Source organism: Hemitrygon akajei, chromosome 8 (assembly GCF_048418815.1).
Source record: "Hemitrygon akajei chromosome 8, sHemAka1.3, whole genome shotgun sequence".
NCBI classification, from domain to species: domain Eukaryota; kingdom Metazoa; phylum Chordata; class Chondrichthyes; order Myliobatiformes; family Dasyatidae; genus Hemitrygon; species Hemitrygon akajei.
In genome coordinates this window covers 164,651,970-164,668,546 of record NC_133131.1, presented here as the reverse complement: position 1 = coordinate 164,668,546, position 16,577 = coordinate 164,651,970, and the positions used below count along the sequence as shown (strand labels likewise).

At 42.0% G+C, this 16,577-nt stretch overlaps 1 protein-coding gene across 1 annotated transcript in view; it reads right to left on the bottom strand.

Moving 5' to 3' along the window:
* The window catches only part of LOC140732393 (WD repeat-containing protein 48), a 95,009-nt gene extending 84,124 nt beyond the window's left edge, over window positions 1-10,885 (bottom strand). Inside the window, exon 1 of the mRNA XM_073054979.1 lies at window positions 10,804-10,885. Coding sequence (XP_072911080.1) covers window positions 10,804-10,851 — 48 coding nt within the window. The 5' untranslated portion in view covers window positions 10,852-10,885. The remainder of the gene's footprint in view (window positions 1-10,803) is intronic.
* Between the last annotated feature and the right edge of the window lie 5,692 nt (window positions 10,886-16,577).

The window sequence follows — 16,577 nt, the reverse complement described above, 5'->3', positions numbered from 1 at the left end:
TTCTATAGATAGACTGATCGGCTCTGATAGGCAGTAGGTTTGCTGCCCACAGTAGAATTCAATACTGAGTTCAGAAAGCTATGTATCAGATTCGTGTACCTATATAAAAGCCAATCGTATCTGCTTTGTAGCAGTACAGGAGGCTACAGATAAGATAGGCTAGAGTGGGAGTGTGGTGGAGAATTAAACAGGCAGACAAAAGGGCCAGCATTCTTCTTTTCCAACATTTCACTTTTTCCTGCTATCTTACAATGAAGTTTTCCATATCGCAACCCATGATCCAGCTCTTGGTATTGCTGGGCAAAAACCCAGCTGAAGGCAGCTCAGGTCCCAGAGTTCTACTTATTCCACAATCAACTAGGAAAATAACTTTAACAGAGAGGAGTGCTACATTCCTCTGTGTTCCTCATTAGCTGACTGGAATATGTGAGTACTGTTCCCACTGATATCCTCATGTACCAGCTTTGAATACCAACACAAATCAAAACTATTCTCATTTATGTACCTTATGAAGTGAAACTTTATGTACAGTCAATCACTCTATGTATACAACCATTACTTGTACATTGTGTTTTACAGGAAAGATTTTATATTTATATTTTCTTATAGTGTTCGTTATGCTTATGCTTATTGTGTTTTTTAAGAAAGGATGTGTTGACATTAGAAAGAGTTCAAAAGAGGTTCACGAAAATGATTCTAAAACTGAAAAGCTTATCACGTGAGGAGCATTTGAAGGCTCTGGGCCTCCACTAGCAGGAATTCAGCAGAATGGGGGGGGGGGGGGGAATCTCACTGAAACCTATCAAATGTTGAAAGGCCTGGATAGAGTGGATGTGGAGAGGAGGCACTCTAAGACTAGGGGACGCAGCCTCAGAATTGATGAGAAGGAATCTCTTTAGCCAGAGAGTGGTGAATCTGTAGAATTCATTGCCACAGTCAGCTGTGGAAGCCAAGTCATTGGGTATATTTGAGCCAGAGGTTGATAGATTAGTCAGGGCCTGAAGAGATATGGGAAGAAGTCAGGAGATTGGGGCTGAGAGGGAAATGGATCAGCCATGATAGAATGGCAGAGCAGACTCAGTGGGCCAGATGACCTAATTCTGCTTCTATGTCTTACGATTTTTTATGCTGCATTTGATCTGAAGTTACAATCACCTCATTCTGCTTTACACTCTTGCACTGAAGAATACGAATAAACAATCATGAATCTTTACTTTTCAAAGCTCATGTTCACATAAGATCACCTTTTGCTTATTCTTCTGAGTACAATCCTTCTAAGTTAAAGCAATAACACTACTAGTAGAAACTGTGAATAGACAACCATTTCTTAACAGAAGATTACAAAATTAAAAACAACGTTGAATATTAAAAGGATTTTGCACATTGGTTATTTGTCCATTCTTATTTGTGTGCAGTTTTTCATTGATTCTAGTATCTTTTTGTATTTACTGTGAATGCCTGCAAGAAAATACACCTCAGGTTAGTATACAGTGACAAATAGGCACTTTGATAACAAATTTACTTTGAACTTTGGAGTCAATGTTTAACTTATCCTGCTATATTTCTGCCATGTTAAACGTTGGATCTAAGTGAAACCTTCCCAATTGATCAGAATTTTAATCATCAAGTATACATTCAATACAAGCATCACAACATATGATAATAAAAAATTACAGACAAAGAACTAGACTTTATTGATAACACTTCATGTGCTTAATTTGCCATATCAATTTGTCCCCAGCACTCTCAGTACTTGTACACATCAGAATACTCACTTCAAACTAGAAAGGGCAACATCTGTACTGGCAGTAAGTGTTTCTACAGTCTAAAGAGCAATGACAAAAACGTGTGTGTGTGTGTGTTTTGAAGTTAGACAAGAGTACCCAAGACTTGGCCAGAAGCACTGAAGATCCTACAGGAAGGATCGTACTTAAACAAATATTGTGTTGTGAAATTGTTACGGGGAAATGTCAACACAAAGCTGCCAACTTCATACTGCACAGACACAGAAGCAGCATGCCAGTGCCAATGCAGTATCTGACAATAAACAGACAGCAATGAGTAGAAAAAGGTACAACCAAGCTAATACCCAAGCAGAGACTTGAATCAGATATCTGTTTCCTTCCCCCGTTACAACACTCAGAGTCCGAACAGTGGGGTTCGCGGCACTGGCAAACAATACTTGCTAACACATCTTACACTGGGAAAGGAAAGGTAAGTTTGTGGTTAACAGCAACAATTGGGAATAATGACTGTACTTAATCTATTTTCAGATCGAGATTTGAGGAATACCTTAAATTTACTGGTTAATTTATTAAATTAAAAACCTAAATACGAAAGAATCTGTCTTTAGCAGAGGATTTGTCAGGTATTTTCATCACTATCTCATAATTAGAACAATTGTCTTCAGTTCCTCCCCCATAAAATACAGATAGTGTGTTTGCTATGTATAACTGTAATGATTTTTTGTTGTTCCCTTAATCATTAATCAGTTCCTTAATAAAAGATTGAAGAGGCCCTGAACTTTAAAATTGCAGGAAAACTATTCCACAGAAGCGACTTTCAGCAGATAGATGAAGGATTTGCAAGTGAAGTGGGGGAAGAGCTGAAACAGATCATTGTGGGACGAAGGGTCTGTTCTTGTTCTGTACTGTTCTACATGTATCACAGAGCCTCTGGTATATATAATACAGAAAAAAGAAATGCATGTTGAACTCAATGAATTTCAATCCAAGATAGAAATAAATGTCTTAACCTACTTAATAACTAGCTCCAACACAGAGTGAACTTTAAATTTTAAAAATGTGGGTTAGATTTAATTGTTTTCCTCTCAGATTCACAAAATTTGAAATGTTAACATTGAAATATCATGCATGGGTAATGTTGTAAGGAGAAGATGGGTTTGCATTATCATTCACATTCTCACGACATTCAGAAGTGCTTTCCAGTCAATGAAGTACTTTATTATTGAAGTCACTGATGTAATGTCTGCAGCAGTCAACCAGCACAACAGAAACTGCTACATAATCAATACTGGATGCCAGATAATCTGTTAGTGCTACAGGGTGTTTTACATCCACCTAAAACATCAGATGCAACCTTGTGTAATCTCTCATCTGAAAGGCAGTAATTCTGACATTCCAGTACTGAAACATTAGCCTTAACACTCAGACTTAAATTCTCAGTCTCCTACCTCAGAAACAAACATTCTAGCAATTGATACTGTATGTAACCCAGAAGCTTTAAAGCTGAAGGATGGTGCAAGGTGATACATAGATTGCGTATCTCTCCTCATGAACCACATCAAACTCTAAGTGACATGCTTTATGGCAAAGCAAAGACTTGGGATTACAGTTTTCGTCTCTAGGGGATCTGTGCTGGAATCCAGCAGAAACAGAAAGTGAAAAGTTGCTACAATGGCTCTAGATGAAAGTAAATATTCAACACAAGTGCCAGCTTAGATTTACTACAATCTTTGACAAGTTGTTTTAATCAAATTACCATGAATAGAAGACTGTGATGTAGAATTGTGAACCTTCCTCTGGGTCAGGGGTTCCCAACCTTCTTTACACCATTAACAGAGGGGTCTGTGACCCCAGCTCTAGGCTTATTCTCCCATTAGAACCATGCATTATTGAGAAAACAATGTTGCTGTTTACGCTCTTTCACTTTTCAATACACACTACGGCCAGTTTATTAGGTATACCCACACATTAATGCAAATATCTAATCAGCCAATCATGCGGCAGCAACGAAGTGCAAAAAAAAGTATGCAGATATGGGACGATGGCTGGTGTCTAAGAGGGTGGTTTGAGTATCTCAGAAACTGCTGATCTCCTGGGATTTTCACGCTCACCAGTCTCTAGAGTTTACAGAGAATGGTGCGAAAAACAATAAAAAACATCCAGTGAGTGTCAATTTTGTGGGTGAAAATGTCTTGTTAATGAGAGAGGTCAGAAGAGAATGGCCAGACTGGGTCAAGCTCACAGGAAGGTGACGGTAACTCAAATAACCATGCATCACAGTGGTGTGCAGAAGAGCATCGCATAGCACATCAAATCTGTACAGCAGCAAAAGACCACTCCAGGTCCTACTCCTGTGCCTAATAAAGTGGCCGCTGAGTATATTTTCTCAAGATGCTGTGGATGAAGAGGAACCCGTGGTCATACATGGATTTCCAGAGTGCATGTTATAAAGTTTAGCATGAAATATTATTGTAGAAGAATGAAGATCACGATATAGGACCTATGAACGGGGTGGATAGAAGACTGACTCACTAACAAGAAACAGGGTGGCGAATGAGTCCTGTTTTTGTTTGGCAAAATGTAACAAGATTTCACGTCACAGGGACTGGTGTTGGAGCCTCAACTTACTGCAAAGTGTGTGAATTGGACTGAGGGCACGTTTGTTAAATTTGCTGATGGTACAAAACAGGTTGGAAACCAAAACAAAGGAAAAAGACGAGGCTATGAAAGGTAGATTGAACAACTGGAGCATACATGGCACAGTACAAAATTGTCCTGTCAGAAATAAATAAGCTGGGATTTTCTCCAAATAGTGGAAAAGGACAGAACTCTGCGATGCCGAGGAAACTGGGTGTATTGTATTGATTTCCTAATCTCAAGAACAATACAAATGCATTAGCAGTTTCTGTGAGTCTGTTGAAGTCATTTACTGTGTTCGGTGCTCCTGGTGTGGACTCCTGTATATCAGTGAGACCTGACGCAGACTGGGAGACCGCTTCACCAAGCACCTATGCTCTGTCTGCCAAAACACGCGGCATCTCCCATTGGCCACCATTTTAATTCCCATTGGCCACCATTTTAATTCAACTTCCCATTTCCATTCCAATATGTTCATCCATTGTTGTGATGAGGCCACTTAGGTTGGAGGAACAACACCTGATATTCCGTTAGGGTAGCCTCCAATCTGATGCCAAGAACATTGATCTCTCAAACTTCCGGTAATGCCCCCAAACACCCCCCCCTCCATCATTCCCCCCCCCATTTCCCATCCCCTTTTCCCTTTCTCACCTCATCTCACCAATCAACTTCCCAGCTCTTTACTTCATCCCTCCCCCTCCAGGTTTCACCTATCACCTGGAGGTTCTTTCTATCCTCTCCCATCTTTTAAATCTACTCCTCAGCTTTTTTTTCTCCAGTCCTGCCCAAAGGTTTCAGCCTGAAACGTCAACTGTACTTTTTTTCCATAGATGCCGCCCAGCCTGCTGAGTTCCTCCAGCATTTTCTGTGCGCAAGTAGTTCAAAGCTCATTTAGTGGGCTAACACCTGGAGTGGCAGCTTTCTTTTGAGAAAACTTTGAATAAAATTTTGGTTTGACTGCATTGCTATATAAATCTTCAGTTGGAATGCACTTAGAATAGTGTTCTGTACAGTTACCCCATTATAGAAAGGATATAGAGCAGGGGGCTCCCAACCTGGGTCCACAGACCCCTTGGTTAACGGTAGAGGCCCATGGTATAAAAAAGGTTGGGAACTCCTGGTATAGAAGCTTTGGAGAGGGTGCAGCAATTCACCAGAATGCTGCCTTGATTAGAGAATATTAGCCAGAAGAAAGAAGCTGGACAGACTCAAATTGTTTTCTCGAGCACGAGGCTGAGGGGCGACCAGATAGAGGTTTGTAAAATCAGAGGTTTTGATGAGGTAACTAGTTAGGCTTTTTCCCAGGGTGGAACACTGCTTTAAAATGAAAGCAGAAAGCTCAAGGGAGATGCATGGGACAAACGAGAGGAAATCTGCAGACACTGGAAATCCAAGCAACACACACAAAATGCTGGAGGAACTCAGCACACCAGGCAGCATCTATGGAAAAGAGTACAGTTGATGTTTTGGGCTGAGACCCTTCAGCAGAACTGGAGATCTTTTTTTTTCTCCAGTCTTGCTGAAGGGTTTAAGTCCGAAACACCGACTGTACTCTTTCCATAGATGCTGCCTGGCCTGCTGAGTTCCTCCAGCATTTTGTGTGTGTTGCTTGCACGGGACAAGTTTTTTTATGTACAGAGAGTGATAGGTGCCTGAAATACACTCCCAAGGGTGGTGGTGGAGGTGGACACAATAATGCTATCTAAGGGGGATTTAGATAGACACGTGAATATGAAGGAAATGGACAGTTGCGGATCATGCATAGACAAATAGAACCAGTTTGCATTTGGCATTACAGTCAGCACAGACATCATGAGCCAAAGTGCTGCACTGCTCTTAAAAGATTAGAGTTTATGTCTGATGGCATTTAAAGTTCAAAGTAAAATTTATTATCAAAGTACATACATGTTATGGTGAGAAAGCAGGGGAGTGGGACTAAATGGGAGATTGGATCAGCTCATGATAAAATGGCGGAGCAGACTCGATGGGCCAAACGGCCAACTTCTGGTCCTTTGTCTTATGGTCTAAATACATGTCACCATATATAACCATTCATTTTCTTGTGGACATACTCAAAAAATCTATAGAATAATAACCATAACAGAATCAATGGAAGACCGCCCAACAAGGGCATTCAACCAGAGTGCAGAAGACAAACAACTGCAAATTCAAACAAGAAATAATTATAATAAATAAATAAGCAAGAAATATTGAGAAATGAAATGAAGAGTCCTTGAAAGTGAGTCCATTGGCTGTGGGAACATTTCCATGATGGGGCAAGTGAAGTTATCCCCTTTGGTTCCAGAGCTTGATGGCTGAGGGGCAGTAACTGTTCCTGAACCAACTTACTGTGAGTACTGAGGCTCTTGTACCTTCTTTCTGATGGAGCAGCAACAAGAGAGTATGTCCTGGGTGACGGGCATCCCTGAAGATGAATGCTGCTTTCCTGCAAGAGTTTCACGTAGATGTGCTCAATAGTTGGGCAGGCTTTACCGGTAATGGACTGGGCCGTATCCATTACTTTCAATAAGATTTTTCGTTCAAGGGCATTGGTGTTTCCATACCAGGCTATGGAGCTGCCAGACAATATACTCTCCACTACATTTCTATAGAAGTTTGCCAAAGTCTTAGGTGTCATGCCGAATCTCTGAAAACTCCTAAGGAAGTAAAGGGGCTGCTGTGCTTTCTCCATAATTGCTCTTGCTTAGAAGAAAGGGAGAGGATGATTGAAATACACAAAATTTTGAGGGGTGTTGAGACAGCTGATGTGAAAGGACTTTCTTTATTGAATCTCTAAGTGAAGGAGAGAGGGTGGGCGAGGAATTATGACTTAAAAAAGAGACTGTCCACCAAATACAGAGATCTTTCTCCAATGATTGTCACATCATGATGGTAGAGAGGCTTGTGATCCCAACAACAATGCCACCTGGAGCTCAGCTCCTGGTAGGGTCACCCATGGTGGTAAGGGCAAGTGAGATGTTCCAGACAAAGAACGATTCAATAAAGACTTCAACAGTGGAACTGGTGGAGGATGATGACACATCACAACAGCAGTGAAGGCAGAGGAAGGCTGCAGCAGTGAAGGGTCCCCAGTCATCTTGTACTCCATGCCACTGGATTCTGACCCTGATTTGTGAAGGAACATGTGATAGCTACCCATCCATCAGCCTTCCCAAATTAAATAGGCATTCTCCATTAAGGCAATAACTCCTTAGGACAGGGGTTCCCAACCTGGAGTCCATGGACCCCTTGGTTAATGGTGAAATGGTGCGGTTTCAGTCTTAGGAGAGTATCATAAGTGATCATGCTAGAGATGAGACTAAATGATTTCTCTTAGCCAGGGGTTCCCAACCTTTTTATGCCATAGATAAAAAGATTTTTATGCCTTTTTATGCCAATGGTGCCATGGGGGTCACCATTAACCAAGGAGTCCATGGACTCCAGGTTGGGAACCCCTGTCCCAGAGGATCATTAATTTTGGTGGAAGCAAACCTTTGAATATGTTAAATGTAAAGCTAATAGACTCTTGATATGCAAATTAAAAGAGGTGAATGTTTGCCATGAGCAATGTGGGAATGTGCAGGTGAACATACAATCTGATATGGCAAAATCTTAATAAATGGTTTATTTGATTGTAAGTTTGATAGGCTGAATGGCTTAATTCTGGTCTTGTGTCTTATGGCAAATCTACAAAATGATAGTACCAGCTTGTCACTATATAAGCTAATAAAAACTAATTGCTCATCACAGCAAAATTTTAAAAAAATAAGACTCTCCTGCTGGAGAAACGTATAATGATATCCAAATTCTCAAGCATTGTTCACAAAGGCACTGTGGGGATTAAAAGCAGTGATGCATCTTTGATTACTTTTTCTTTTAAAGCTTTCAAGTTATTACTTGGACATGTGCAATATACAGTGGTGGGTTTGTGAAAACTCCTTGCAAGATCAGCTCAAACATGAAAACAAACAGTCTAAAGAAGGGTTTTCGGGCTGAAATGTCAACCGTTTATTCATTTCCATAGATGCTGCCTGACCTGCTGAGTTCCACCAGCATTTGTGTGTGTTGCTCTGGATTTCCAGCATCTGCAGATTTTCTCATGTTTATCGTCTGCACTGCAGGTTCCAGATTTCAGACTTCATTCTTCTTAAAATGGGTCACAGCGAGCTTAGAAAAAGATGTGGTGTCTAGCCAAATAATTAGTACAGAATATCCTAACTAAGTGCTTCCCAGCTGTCTTTCACACATTCAGAATATTGTCACACTGGTTCCATTACTGAACCTAATTCTAAAATAACAAGTGAAATATGCTTAGTGGTTCTATGTAATTCGAGGACAGGATTCACCAGACTAAATTATATCAAGTCAAACCAAATTTCCTGATTAAGCATACTGACCGTCAAATACAGCTACCAAATCTTAACCACACACAACACCAAAAATAGAGATGGCAAATAGTATCTGCAATGTATGTTGTACATTAAACCATTATTCTTGTGTTACATGCTTTGAAAAGTTCTCGAGATCAAACGCATTGAACAAAAGAGCAATCAGTTTCACTATTTAATAAACTCATGGCTAGTCTGACCTGCCCTCGCCTCACTTTCCTGACAACTCGCTTATAGTCCAAACATTTTCCTGTTGGATCCCTAAATTCATTCAAGGACTTGCAGCGTTCACTTGAGTACAGATTTTCAAAGATTCACAACTCTCTTCAAAAGTAAAGGGTTTCTCCGTTGTAAATGTACAACGCCTTATTCTGAAACTATATCCCTCATTCTAAATTCCAAGGGAAAGCCTCCTCAGTTTCTAAACAGTTAATTCCATCAGAGTCAGATTTAATATCACTGGTAACACATACAAATTGCTGGAGGAACTCAGCAGGCCAGACAGCATCTACAGAAGAGAGTAAATAGTCTTGGCCCAAAATGTCGACTATTTACTCTTTTTCATAGATGCTGCCTGGCCTGCTGAGTTCCTCCAGCATGCTGTGTGTGTTGCTTGGATTTCCAGCATCTGCAGATTTTATCTTGTTTTTAATATCACAGGCATATGTCGTGAAATTTGTTAACTAAGTGGCAACAGTACAATGCATACATGATAATATAGAAAAAATAAGTAAATTACAGCCAAGTATATAGTTAAATTAAAGACAGAAATAATTTTTAAAAGTGAGGTAGAGTTCATGGGTTCAATGTCCATTTAAAACCACATGTTTTAATATGATCTCCTCTTATTTTTCGGGACTGTTCAAGATTCATGTTTGTTTCATGTCATTTCCAGTACAGGAGAACAAAAGAACAAAATAGTTGCCACTGTGGATCCAATGTAGGTCAAAAATAAACACAAGATAAAGAACACTATAATTTAAAAAAACACAAATGCATAGGTTATACGTATGTCCATAAAGTGATGCTAGGCACAGGAGTGTCTGTACATAAGGTGACTGTCAGGAAATGATAAAGTAGTGGTGGTTGGGGTATGGAGGGGTGAGTTAGTAGGTGGAGGTGTTGATTGGCCTTACTGTTTGGGGAAAGTGACTGTTTTTAAGGCCAGTGGTCCTGTTGTGGATGCTAAGATTTTGGTGCAGCATGGCAGAAAAGTTCTTGGAGGTAATTCTAGATTCAGGGCTCTAGCAATTCCCAGTGATGTGGACAGTACTTTCAGGGATGGTTAAGAGATCAGAATTGGAGTAACATCAATATAGGACATCAAAAGGAAGAGGTGCAAGGTAGTAACGTGATTTAAAAACAAGGAGACAGTTAAAACAAAGAAAAATAGTTAACTGGGAGTCATTATAATTATGATTAATGCATCCTCCATCACTCCCCCAGCAGCATTACATGAGTCTGCTCTCAACTGTCTGCAAACATGTCTACCATCGTCCATAACATCTTAAATACAGATCACTACAAACCAATGTGACCAAAAAATCACCATATTTTTCAAAGCTGGAATAAATGATGAGAAAATAACAGGAGTTAAAATAAGTAATATATTCCCAATGGTAAGTCAGAAACGGGCTTGCAATCAGACCTCAAGCTAATGAAGCACTTTTGGAGTGTAGTCACTGTTTCAATGAGGGCAATCTTGGAGTAAACCGTAAATATAATAACAAGATCAGTAACGTCCGTCTGAACCAGTAATAATAACCAGATTAATAACTGCTGCCTGAACTATTGATAATAACCAGAGCAGTCTCAGTGGTATTAGACTAGAGGACAGATATTGGGCGGGTGACGGGGGATTCCTCCTGGACACGGCTCCAGTGCGGAGCCAGCCGTGACTGGGAATCTTCCTCCTTCACTAAGCGTGAAAGGCCGGGGCCCCGCACCTGCAACGACTCCAGGCGCTGGGTTCAGACAAGCACCGGCTGAGGCAGCGGCCCCGGCGGCGCTACGGACGGGCGGCTGACCCTCACCTGGACTTTTCTTCGCGCTGCCGTGTTCTGCCGATGATGAGCCGCCATCTTGCATGTTGACAGCCTCTGCGGCACTTCCGATGACGACACAGGAAGCGTCGGAGGAGGGCGAAGGAGCCGTGAAGGGGAATTTGGGCCAATCAGAGAAGGAGGAGGAACAGATGTGGAAACCAGATGTGCAGCCCCAAATCAGATGCGCCAACCATGGTCAGGATCACCAGCTCTACAACCTAACAGATATTGCCACCTTACCTAGCTGATTAAGATCCCCCTGTAAACTTTGATAGTCCTTTTTACTCTCTACAATACCATCTCTTTTACTGCCATCCACAGACTTACCTCACCTTATACTTCCACATCCTTGATATAAATAACATACGACACAGGTCCCAGCCCTGACCATGCCACACCACTAGTCGTAGGCCTCCAATCCGAGAAGCAACCATTGCGATCTGCATCCTATCATCGAGCCAACTGCAAATCCAAGTACCACACACAAAATGCTGGAGGAACTCAGCAGGCCAGGCAGCATCTATGGAAAAAAGAGTAAACAGTTGATGTTTCAGGCAAGACCCTTCATCTGGACTGGAGGAAAAAAAGATGAGAAGTCAAGAGTAAGAAGGTGAGGGGAAGGAAGGAAGAAGTGCAACGTAGTAAGTGATAGGTGCAACTGGGAAAGGGGGAGGAGTGACGTAAAGAGCTAGGAAAGAGATACAGGGCTGGAGAAGAGGGAATCTGATAGGAGAGGACAGAATGCCATGGAAGAAAGAAAAGGAGGAGGAGCACTAGAGGAAAGTGATTGATGGGTAAGGAGATAAGATGAGAGATGGGAATGGGAGTGGGGAATGGTGAAGGGAAGGGGTGTAATTACTGGAAGTTTGAGAAACCGATGTTCGTGCCATCAGATTGGAATCTACTCAGACAGAATTAAGGTGTTGCTTCTCCAACTTGAGTGTGACCTCACTGAGGTAGTAGAGAAGGCTGACAAGTCAGAATGGGAAGTAGAATTGAAATGGGTGGCCACAGGGAGATCCCACTTTTTCGGGAAGTCAGAGTGTAGGTGCTTGGGAAAGCCATCTCCCAGTCTATGTTGGGTCTGACTGATATACAGGGGGCCACACTGGGAGCAAGTGATACAGTAGATGACACCAATAGCTTTACAGATGAAGTGTTGCCTCACCTGGAAGGACCATTTGGAACCCTCTGGTAGTGAGGGAAGAGGCACAGGGGCAGTTGTGGCTGACTTCCTCCACCATCAACGTTGCCCTCCCCTGAATCTCTTCCATTTTGTGCATGTCTGCCCATGCTTCATCCATCCACCACCCCAGCAATGATAGGGTTCCTCTTGTCCTCAACAACCACCCCACCAGCCTCCACGTCAAGCATATAATTCTCTGAAACTTCCGCTGTCTCCAACAGGATCCCACCACCAACTACGGCTTTCCCTCCCCCAACTTTCTCCTGGCACTTATCCTTGCAAGCAGAACAAGTGCCACACATGCCCCTGCAGGCTCCAGGTGCAGGTGTTATAGTGATGTTAGGCAGGCACATGAAGAGGCAGGAAGTGGAGGGATATAGACAATGTTTAGGCAAATGGGATTAGTTTGGATGGATATCATGGTTGGGACAAGCAGCATTGGTGAAAGGCTTATTCCTGTGCTGTACTGTTTTATGTTCTATGTTTTCTAACTTCCATAGATGTGTAGTGGAGAGCATATTGACTGGCTGCATCACAGCCTGGTATGGATACACCAATGCCCTTGAATGGAAAATCCTACAAAAGTAGTGGATACAGCCCAGTCCGTCACAGGTAAAGCCCTCCCTACCGTTGAGCACATCTACACAGATCATTCTTGCAGGAAAGCAGCATCAATCATAAGGAACCCCCACCACTCACACCATGCTTTCGTCTCACTGCTGCTATCAGGGAGAAGGTATAGGAGCCTCGGGACTCACACTGGAATGTTCAGGAACAGTTATTACCCCTCAACCATCAGGCTCTTAAACTAGAGTGATAACTTAATTCAACTTCGCTTGCCCCATCACCAAACCTTTCCCATAACCTATGGACTCACTCTTAAGGACTCCTCATCTTATGTTGTCGATGTTTTTTTATTTTTTTTTATCTCAGCTCAAGCTGGTAAAACCTGAGGTACAGGCATAGCCAAGCACACTCATTTCTTAATTGCTAGGAACTTTTGGACTATACTAGTGGTGTTTAGTATTGTGACTTTCTGAAGATTTACATAAATGTTGCTGTTTATTCCTAATTGTTTGATGCTATTGTGTAGTGACTTTGGGATAATAACCGATGTAGATATTACTATTGGGACAATGTATACCCTGTTCATGTTCCATAGTCTTTCAATTTCCTCTTTTAATTCAGCATATTTCTGGTGTTTTTCACTTATTGGTTTCTGTATGTTGTGTGTGTTTGGAATGGCTATATCTATTAGGCAAGTTGTTCTAGCTTGTTTATCCTGTAATGTTATATCCAGCCAGTTATTATGGATTGTTCTATTTGTAATAATGCATAGGTCATAATATAATTTGTGGGACTCTGACCCTAAAACTGGATCAGGCTTGCATTTATAGTAAGGTATGGTGTCTTTTATGAGTTTGTATTTTACAGCAGGACTTTGGTGAATGACATTTGCCACTTGACTGTGCCTGTGTAAGTAATCAGATTGAGTTAAACTGCTGCAGGATCCTGTAATGTGCTGGATTGTTTCTGGTTTCTCTTGGCATTTTATGCATGTATCATCTTGAATTTGTTGGTCTTTTATTATGTATTTTTGATAACTTTGTGTTAACCACCTGATCCTGTGTCGCCACAAGGAGTCCTTCTGTTTTTGGAAAGGGGTCTCAAAGTTTTCCAAAGGTTTCAAAGGTCCAATTTAATATCAGAGAAACGTATGTAATATACATTCTGATATGCTTTTTTCTTTACAGCCATCCACAAAAACAGAGTGCCCCAAAGAATGAATGACAGTTAAATGTTAGAACCCCAAATTCCCCCCCCAGCTCCCCTCCCTCCTGTGCGTAAGCAGCAGCAAGCAACGATTCCCCTCCCCCCACCGGCAAATAAAAGCATTGGCACCCGCCAACCAAGCAAGCACTCAAGCGTGCAACAAAAGCAACAGCAAAGACACAGAGATACAGTACTCCAAGGACTACACGTTCACCCAGTATTCAACATACCACAGGTTCTCTCTCTCCTTAATAAGGGAGAAAGTGATGTCTCCGTTTCGCAGCGAGAGGGGAGGCACAACAAACAACTCGCTGGTTTACAATGTTAAATGTCCATTGCGTCACTTTTTTCTGAGCTCTGTGCCCAAACATCTCAAGTCTCTGGGCACGCAGCCAAAGATCTTCCAACCCCCATGACATATCAGTCCGGGACGCGGACTTTCGATCCACCCGTCTCCAGAGCCCCGAGATCCTAGGCCTCCAAAGGCGAGCTGAACTCTTAGGCCACACCGTCGGCATGTCGGATAACGGCCTGTTGTGACACCCCAAGAGCGGGTCCCATTCCCGCAAAGAACCAAAGTCAGCATGTAACTCCAGGTCAGGGTCTTCAAAAGAAGGAGAAAAATAGAGATACTGAAGATGGAAATACAGTAGAGCTGCGTCCGAAGGTGCAAGCTAAGGAGTCATGGTTTAGCTCCATCCTCCAACTCTGATCCAGTTGTTCAACACGTACTTGTCGACATCTAGTCTGCTCAGGTCATTGGACGTCTTCTTGGAGGGTCATGCTCTTCTATTGGCTAACCTTTTTTCTACAGTTATAATTTCTTCAATTATTTGTGTTGTGCTTTCATTTAAGTTTAGTGGTGTGTACTAATCAGAATTGCATATGCTTGCATGGAGTGCTGAATAATGTTTCATTGATAAAAATATATCCTTAGAAGTTTTATCTGACCAATAAACTCTTCTCGGGCTTCCTGCCGGGTACAAGTATTGACTTTAATTGATGATTCATTGACAAACTCTGCCATTTTCATCAAGGATGATGCCTGGGCATGTCTGGTCTGGTGGTAGATACACCCCCATCGCCTATATCTCCTGATTGGTTGGTCCTCATCGAATCAGGTATCCACTGTCCCACCTTGTTTACAATCAAATTTCAGTTCTTACTTAAAGTGAGACATTTGTCTTTGTTAAGATCCTTTTTCTCTAGTTCTATTTCAATGGCTTCTTTCACCAGGCCATCCCAAAAGCCGTTGGTATGGCATAATAGTTTTGTATTGTCTAAGTCAATCCTATGGCCATTGTGAGTGCAGTGTTCTGCTGCCACCAATTTTTTCCAGGTAACCCAAACGGTTACACCTCCTCTGCCCCTTGATGCGAGTTTCCACTGTGCCGATAAACACTGCTCCACATTCACAAGGAATCCTGGAAGCTCCAGCCGCCCTGAGTCTTTGACCTGTAGAAGCTCTGATTTGAGCTTCCTTACAGGTTTGTGGATGGTATTAATCCCATATTTCTTAAGGATCCTGGCAATCCTTCCAGAAACCGTGGAAGTACGGGGAAGACACGTGGTAGCAACGGGTTCCTCCTCGTTGTTAGCTTTCCTGGTTTTTCCGTCGGCCCTTTTAAGGGCCCAATTGATTTCCTTCAGCTTGTAGCCATGCTCTAATCTTGAATCTTGAATCCAATGTGGATATTTACATTTGGATGCCTCATCAAAGTTATTACATAGCTCGGGCCAAGTGTAGATCTTTGTGGTATCCCACTAATCACAGTTCCGCTGCCTGGCGTCTTGAAAAATAACCTCATTTATACTAATCTCATTCTTGTCTGTCAACCAATTTTCAATGCATGCAGGTATACTGCCCTCAATCCAATGTGTTTTGATCAAGGACACTAACAAATTTATTCACAATTTTGAAAAACTACAGTGGTGTTGTCAATCATGATTTCCCTTTCATCAATCCATATTGCCCTTCTCCAGTCCTACTGATAATTTGTAGGTATTGGTTATCATATATTTCAAGTATTATGTTACCGTCTCTTTAACGTATTGCGTTACCACACTTTGGAAGGTCAAACTTGAAGGCCGAGTACAAGTTTAATGGCAGGATTCTTGGCAGTGTGGATGACCAGAGGAATCTCAGGATCCACATCCATAGATCCCTCAAAATTGCCTCACAACTTGATAGGATGTTTAAGAAGGCAAATGTTATGTTGGCCTTAATTAATTGAGTATTCAGATCAAGAGCCTCTGGTTACTAAGAGTATTGTGTTCAATTCTGGTCGCCTCATTATAGGAAGGATATGGAAGCTTTAGAGAGGGTGCAGAGGAGATTTACCAGGACGCAGCCTGGATTAGAGAGCATGCCTTACGTGCAACAGTTGAGCGAGCTAGTGCCTTTCTCTTTGGAGCAAAGGAGGATGAGAGGTGACTTGAGAGAGGTGTATAGGTTTATAAGATGCACAGACAGAGAGGACAGCCAGGGTCTTTTTCTCAGAGCAGCGTAACACCAGGGAGCATCCTTTTACGATGATTGGAGGAAAGTTGAGGTGAGATGTCTAAGGTAGAAGAGGGTGGTAAGTTAAAAACACAAAATGCTAGAGGAACTCAGCAGGCCAGGCAGCCAGCTGCCAGTTTGTGCTACTTCCTCTCCCCCCACCTTATTGTGCGTTCTACCCCTTTTTCATGTTCGAGAGAGTGGTAAGTACCTGGAATGCATTGCTGGGGGTGATGGTAGAGGCAGATACATTAGGGAATTTTAAGAGACTCTTAGAGAGGCACATGTATGAAAGAAAAATGG